Source organism: Primulina huaijiensis, chromosome 7 (assembly GCF_012295235.1).
Source record: "Primulina huaijiensis isolate GDHJ02 chromosome 7, ASM1229523v2, whole genome shotgun sequence".
Taxonomy (NCBI): domain Eukaryota; kingdom Viridiplantae; phylum Streptophyta; class Magnoliopsida; order Lamiales; family Gesneriaceae; genus Primulina; species Primulina huaijiensis.
In genome coordinates this window covers 6,715,612-6,723,374 of record NC_133312.1, presented here as the reverse complement: position 1 = coordinate 6,723,374, position 7,763 = coordinate 6,715,612, and the positions used below count along the sequence as shown (strand labels likewise).

Genomic DNA, 7,763 nt, shown 5'->3' with positions numbered 1-7,763 from the left:
TGTATCTTTGAGTGATCATAATGACATCACATGTGCAACTAGGGATCCACTTTACCTTAAAGCATATTTTATACTATGTCCAGAGATTCAAAGCACTATAAACTCATTAGATTATATAGGATATCCTCACCCATATACGGAAGGTGAATCTCCGAATACAATGCACTGAATCCTATATGTCTGGCCACTACGCTCAATCTTGTCACTTGATTACCCTCATAGATCCGGTAAACGAGTCAAAGTATAACACTAGCACGTAAATACTCAGTGTTGTCTCGGATCGTAAGGATTAATGGTGTACAACCATAACCGCGGACTTATCCACTCGATAAATGATAATCACTTGTAAAGTCAGAGGGAAATTGTTCAGTGAACTCATCATATGAGCATCCCCATCTGTGTGTTTGAATATCTCTATGTCCCTACCAGTGAAATGTGTTATATAACATCACTTATGTTAATTTCACGCTCGAGCGAGTTTTATCTTTCTTTTAGGTGGTTGAATTGACCAGAAACATGCTTAGAATATACAATAACTTAGATGTGTTTCATGATCACTATCATACATACGACTTCATATTTGTTGTTTTATAATATATTTAAGGGATTTACCTATGTATCTTACATTAGTATGCATATAAAATAAATGTGTGAATGAATAAAATGTAAAATATTATTAAAATAAAAATCGTTTGTAACATAAAATTCAATAATCAACAATTGAATTACAAAACACTTGCTCTAATACAAAATTCCAAATTTAAGATAAAATTACGAATTTGAAATTGAAATATAACAAACTCTCCCAACAAAAAAGAATACAAAAGTAAATGAAAATGAGATAAGATTAAAATAAATGCATGCAAATTGGGTTAAATGACAAAACATGTCATGATACGTGGAAGTAAACAAGACCAAATATCTTTGCCACGTGTAATTTTAGATTAGGTTTTTGTGATCTACATTCCAGATCATAAAAGTATAAAAAGAGAATGAAAATCAAATCTTTTTCAAGAAATATGATATTTCTTTTATTCGGGGAAAAAATTATAATTTTTTTCTTTTTATGCTTAAAAAATGTTTTAAATTGTAATTTGTAAAAGGAAAAAGCATAATAGCATGAGTTCAGTGAACCATACAAACTATAAAGTATTCTCTTCCTCAAAGTAAATCTTACTTGCAAAATCAAGATTTCATCAATGGCGAAAACCGCCACAGCCGCCGCTACCTTCGTCATCCTCCTCCTCCTCCTTACCGCCTCCCACCCGTGTCGTACCTCCGCCTCCAGCCCAATAAAGACGGTGGTGATACTGGTAATGGAGAACCGCTCATTCGACCACATGCTCGGATGGATGAAGAAGCTCAACCCTGAAATCAATGGCGTTCATGGCTCTGAATCCAACCGTCTCAACACAAGTGATCCGAATTCATCCAAGATTTTCTTTGGGAATCAATCCCATTTCGTAGACCCTGATCCGGGCCACTCATTTCAAGCTATTAGAGAACAGATTTTTGGATCAAATGGTACTTCTGTTAAACCACCCCCCATGAATGGGTTTGCTCAGCAAGCTTTATCCATGGATCCTAACATGCCACAAAGTGTCATGAATGGATTTTGTCCTGAAAAGGTTACTCTTTTCATTAATTTTTTGTCTCTTTTTTGGTTCTATATTTGTTGTCTTTGCTTGAAAATACACATGTTGGAGAACAGCTGGGTGGTTTTTGTATGAATTTATTTATTTATTTTTTTAATGTCGGCATTTCTGTTTTGTGGCAATAATTTATTTAAAGCTTTAAAGTTAGGCCAAAGTTGCAGCTTTTAATGATCTGCATTACACCATCATGTCACTTTTCGTTAATTTGCCATTTCTTTAAGCTTAATGGGCATAGACCTGTTGTTATGTTGTTTTTTGTCCCATTCTCTTCTGTATAAAAATATCTTTCACGCTGAATATCTTAGTGGAATGCATATTTTTGTTCAATTGATAAAGGGTGGACGAGAATGAATTTAATGTTGATTTTTTTTAATATTTAGAAACATTAAATATGAAATTTCAAAAATTTTAAAATTCTGCTCTCAGGTTGCTGTGTACCAGTCTTTGGTGTCTGAATTTGCGGTGGTGGATAGGTGGTTTGCCTCCGTTCCGGCTTCAACCCAACCAAACCGTCTGTACGTTCATTCGGGCACTTCCCATGGCGCCACGTCCAACGTGCCTGCACAGCTCGCCAAAGGCTTCCCGCAGCGAACCATTTTTGAGGATCTTTATGATGCCGGGATATCATTTGGAATATACTTCCAAAACATTCCAGCCACTCTCTTTTACAGAAACTTGAGAAAACTCAAATATTTTACGAAGTTTCATCCCTATGACTTGACGTTCAAGAAGGATGCTAAAAATGGAAAATTACCGGGCTACGTTGTTATCGAGCAACGATACACAGATTCAAAGATCGAGCCTGCTAACGATGACCATCCATCACATGATGTGTATCAGGGGCAGATGTTTGTGAAGGAGGTGTATGAGACAATTAGGGGCAGTCCTCAGTGGAATGAAACTCTGTTTGTGATTACATATGATGAACATGGAGGATTCTATGATCATGTTCCAACGCCGAATCGTGGGATTCCAAACCCCGATGGGATCGTGGGGCCTGAGCCATTTTTGTTCAATTTTGACAGATTGGGAGTTAGAGTTCCTGCCATCCTTATTTCTCCTTGGATTGAAAAGGGCACTGGTGAGTTTAATTTCTTTTTCGTTATTACTACTTGTAAGGTGATTCTTGATTTGAAAAGTATTCTAGATGGGATTCTCGTGGTATGAATCATTGATTTAATGCAGCAGATGCGAATATGGCTCATCCTAATTGCGAAAAAAATCCCGTTATTGTTGCAGCTCTTTAATGAATTTATTGGATCATGAACTGATGAAACATAGGAAATCAGGTCGAAGAATGAACACATTACTCGAGAATATAGTGGAAATTTTATTATTAACTTGTCGGCGTCTGATGTAAAATTATGACCATTCATTAGCTTAATAAATATGGTAGTTGGTGCAAAATTATGGATCATTGATAGATGAAACATAGGAAATTGGGTTGAAAAATGAATAAATTAATCAAGAATCTAGTGGAAATTTGATTGTTAACTTGTCCTCATCTGATGTAACATCACGGCCATTCATTGTCATAATAAGTAAGGTCGTTGAAGTTTGAAAATGGTGACGCTGATTGTGATTTTAAGTTTTGATCACGGAAAGTGATCTTATTCACCATCATCTTTTGGCATCATAAACAAAAAGGACATAAGAAGTAAAAAAGTAAAATATCCTCCCTTGTTCTTTACATTACGTCAATCAACATTTGACAGAACAGTCTTCTAAATATGCATGATGAAACTCTTAAACGTGTTCATATTTGTGTTTCTCTAGTTTTGGAAGTCTTACACTCAGATTATTATCATAATGGTACAGTTGTTCATGGTCCCAACGGCTCGCCTTACCCGACTTCGGAATACGAGCATTCTTCTATTCCGGCTACAGTCAGGAAGATATTTAACTTGTCATCACCTCCTCTAACGAAGAGAGAAAAATGGGCTGGCACATTTGAAGGCATTTTGAACAAGCGCAGCACTCCAAGAACGGATTGTGCAGGTTACTAAATGATTAGCTTCATTACAACTTTAAATTTCTGAAATTGGCTCTAAATTTTCTCACAGTTGCTGTTTTGATGCTCTTTTTTACGTAGAGAAACTTCCCACTCCAGTTAAGATCAGGCAAGGAGATGCAAATGAAGATGCCAGAGTAAGTGAATTTCAGCAGGAACTGATACAACTAGCAGCTGTGTTGAGAGGAGATGATATACTGACGAGTAATCTTGGGAATTTTGGGAAAGACATGACGGTTAGAGAAGCGAAAAAATACATGGAAGACTCTGTCCAAAGCTTCTTCGAAGCAGGATTTGCAGCTGCAATGATGGGAGTTGACGACGAACAAATTGTGAAAATGAGGCCCTCCCTTTCAACAAGATTGTCGAAGCCTTGAACTGATTTATTCTCTCATCAACAGAAATAACTTCTAGTCATGTAATATATGGAATTGAAACACAATATATATAGATGTGTAAAACATGAGCTTCTGAGATTGGAGAAGGTTATTGAACGCAAAGGATCTTGTTTCTTGATATGTAAGCGAGTCAACATATTAGAAACATAACCATTAAATGATAAATTTATGCTAGAAAAATGCCCTGCTGCCGTAAAATACCCTGGAACCATCTTTTCTCTTGTCCTCGGGCTCTACGTTTTCATTCGGATTCTGAACCGAATCGCCATGTTCATCAGCTTGAGGCTTACTTAAGTCCATTGGAAGCTTCATATTTGCCAGAGACTCTGTAAATTGCTGCATGCTCCTCATATACATGTCAACTATTTGTTGCTGCATGGCGGACTCCTCGGCCTCAAGCTTAATATTGCTTGCTATTTTCGCTGCATGTTTGTTCCTTTCTATGTTGCTTTCCTCGTCTTTACTGGAAAAGTTAAGCTTGTTTCCAAATTGAGAATCGTCATTCTTCTTCAAAATAGAAGTTTCTGCTATGATTGATCCATTATCATCCAACGAAGTCGAATAATCGCTGAACACTTGACTTCTTTTCTCCATTGTATCCACAAGATTTCGATCTCCACTTAAGCTTGTCATGGTAGAACTGTGAAGACCTGAATTTTGGATACTTCCATCAGGTGATGTTGAAGCCGAATGATACCCCTCAGACGAGTTACCAGCCATTTCATAGTCGTCGATAAGCACATCTGACGCAGCCCCAAGGCAAAGGAACAAGCCATCCGCCTTTAAAAGGTTTCCATTTTTAGCCAAATCAAAATACTCTGCAACCATCTGCTGATTTTCATCAACTACATTTATGTCAGGAAATTCTATCCTCGAGTAATCTTCCGAAATCTTTTTATCCACTAAAAGTTCAGAAGTGGTAGAAGAATCAGCAACTGAATCAGCGAAAGGAACTGACATTAGATTCAGCGGAGTGTTTGCATGTAAGGAAAGCGAAAGTTTGATGGTACCCGCAGGGGAATGAAACAGATCAGTTGAAGAAAGATCAAAATCTCGAGTCACTTTCCCTTTACCCAAAACAGAAGAAATTGGGACAAGAGCAAATCCAAGAAGCTGATCGTCCATGAAATTCTTGGCTCTACTAAGCATCCATATCTCACATTTGAGCACAGCATCCCTTATGTTGATTTTCATGATCAAATCCTCGTTGAATTCTGGGTTCTTGCCGCCTCCATTGATGATACTGGTAGATAGAACATCATCAGGATTGTATGTGAGGGAGAATTTTGCATAAACATCTTGGTTGTCGTATATGCATATGTTGTGAATGTTTCTTGCATGATGAACATGGATTTCAAGAATACCCGAAAAGGATGGTTCAGATTCTTGGTCCGATATCTGGTTGTAGGTGAATCGAGTGGTTTCCATGTTCATTTGATGCAGATTCTATGAACTTCAAGATTCGATCAGGTGATGATTTTGGTCAAGAAACAGAGTTGATACAGCAAACAAAATGCAAGAAAACCAAAACATCAACTTGGCTTGAAAGAAACAACTTAGGAATAGAATGCAAAATAGGTAGCTGTTCTTTTTATTCACTCACACTAGGCAAATTGTATTCATAATATGTATGTATGAAAATCAAAAAAGCTCGAGTCCATCTGTATTTATGTTGTGATTTAAGAACACAAGGTTTTCCATAATTTTCTCAAATATTTTGAAGATAATTTATTTAGTGGTAGGTGAGAAATAATGAAAAATCAAGAACATGATGGTGTGATAGTATTTTTGTTAGGTAAAGATGGTGGTTTTGCTTTGCTTGAAAATGCAGCGTGTTCCACTTTCTTTTCCATGAAAACTTGTCCCACTAAAGACAACGGAGGCCCCATCCATCCAACGAGAATTCAAAGTCCCATGATTTTTGTTCCACTACTCTAGGCAACATGCCAAATGTCTATTTCTAAATTAATTATACTTCGGTTTAAACTACCATGGATCGAAAGAAACATATGTATGAAATTTCATTTTCTCTCAACGAAATGAAATAAAAGTACAAGTTTAATCAAACAATACATCCAAGTAGTTTTAAATTTTCAAATAGTTTACCGTTACGTGATACTCAAATGTTTAAATATCACGAAGCGGTTGAAAGCATGCATCGCCATACAATGAAAGCTTGCTTTTGACGGTGAAAAGAAGTCTAATTATAATCATGTAAAGATCCATATTGAATGTGACAAAAGGACAACTAAATCTTGGTGATATAGCAGAAAATTTTGAAATAAAGTAAAAATCTAGTATTCCATGTCATACAAAGAAAGGCTTACACACATCCTGCAGAGTGCCTCGATCAAGACCATGTAAGGTTTTTGTTCTACCCTATGCTGCTGATTTTTTTGGGCTGTCGGCTGCTTCGCTAAATCGCAAGTTTTTTTATGTGGAAAAATAATTGATAATTTTTATTTTATTTTAAGACATTATAACTTTAACATATAACCTAAAATCCGGTAGCTTCGATGCACATGATTTGGATGGATAAAAAAATTAGTGGACCCCATGTATGTGTGGTTAAATTTGGATCCTTGATTCTATCATAGAAGTAGTGCTCCTACATGTAGGATAGAATCAACCCTAAAATCTCCGGACATACTTTCATTTTATAAATTAGTCTTCGTGTCAGATTTTCATATTAAAAGATTTCTACTTTCAAAAAAAAATTAATTATAACTCTCCATTGCAATTAATATGTACATTAAATTAAGACTTTGTTTTAATTTTTTTTAATATTAAAATTTTAATTAAATAAGAACCCTTCACGATTTTCCCTCCATTATCACCATCAACATTCTTCTTCTCCCTCCATTAATTCTTCCGACCATCTCTTCACTCCAAAGGCGGCGACTTTCTTTGTGGGTCCCAGACTTATAATATATAGCGGAAACGTTAGTGTCACGCCCCGAGACCGGGGTTAGTCGACACCGGCGTTGTTTCAAAATCACACAATTTGTAAACAACAAGCCTCGTAGTAATCAAAATAACCAGTCTATTTCATAATTAAGTAATCGTCTTTACAATGCGATTAAAACGAAATGCGGAAGCGAAATACATGATGATAAAATTGACAGACGGATTAAATTCGACTGGTCTCGAATTGGATTCGCTTCATCACCATCCCCAAAAGTAATCTTGCTCTTCATTCTCAGTTTGTTCCTCGTTCTTATCTGGGTGGGAATGTAAGGGGTGAGTATTTTGGGAAATACTCAGTAAATGGGGGCCGATCGTGCATAACAAATATCGAGGATATACATACGAATAAATTATCGTAATTTCAATATTAAGCATGTTGAATCAAATACTAACAAAATACGAATATAGCACTGAAAATCATCTCATTTTCTATGGTTTTACTGATCAGTCCCCTATATGTTACTCCTCTAAGGGGCGAGGCCAAAGGAACGGTTATTATAACCCACCGCATCAGGGCCTAAACAGAAAATATCAAAGTTCGGAATTTCCTTTACCATTTCTAAATCGAATCATTACAGTGCATTTCAAATAATTCAACATGCTTTCAAATATTATAACTGATATCGAACAACGAATAATTCAGGGGATTTCATAACAAATGGAAACGAATATATCATGCCGATCGAATTTTCAAAGTCATATTTAATTTATTTTCGAAATATATCATGCTCA

General features: G+C 36.1%; 2 protein-coding genes across 4 annotated transcripts; one reads left to right on the top strand and one right to left on the bottom strand.

Moving 5' to 3' along the window:
• Nucleotides 1–1,106: 1,106 nt before the first annotated feature.
• LOC140980894 (non-specific phospholipase C2-like) lies at nucleotides 1,107–4,184 on the top strand. The gene is made up of 4 exons (XM_073446984.1): nucleotides 1,107–1,628; nucleotides 2,082–2,736; nucleotides 3,474–3,653; nucleotides 3,748–4,184. Exons 1-4 carry the CDS (start codon nucleotides 1,200–1,202, stop codon nucleotides 4,041–4,043), a joined length of 1,560 nt encoding a protein of 519 aa, XP_073303085.1. The 5' UTR covers nucleotides 1,107–1,199; the 3' UTR covers nucleotides 4,044–4,184.
• Nucleotides 4,185–4,192: 8 nt separating this feature from the next.
• Nucleotides 4,193–5,886, bottom strand: LOC140980896 (uncharacterized). Of its 3 annotated transcripts, none has more exons than XM_073446997.1 (2): nucleotides 5,075–5,886; nucleotides 4,193–4,999 (listed from the first exon to the last, which is right to left on the bottom strand). In XM_073446997.1, the coding sequence occupies exons 1-2, from the start codon at nucleotides 5,496–5,498 to the stop codon at nucleotides 4,236–4,238; spliced, it is 1,188 nt and encodes a 395-aa protein (XP_073303098.1). In that variant the 5' UTR covers nucleotides 5,499–5,886; the 3' UTR covers nucleotides 4,193–4,235. The 3 variants fall into 3 exon arrangements, with proteins under 3 accessions (XP_073303098.1, XP_073303099.1, XP_073303100.1); XM_073446998.1 differs by having other exon boundaries at nucleotides 4,193–4,966; XM_073446999.1 differs by having other exon boundaries at nucleotides 4,193–5,307; nucleotides 5,429–5,885.
• Nucleotides 5,887–7,763: the final 1,877 nt, after the last annotated feature.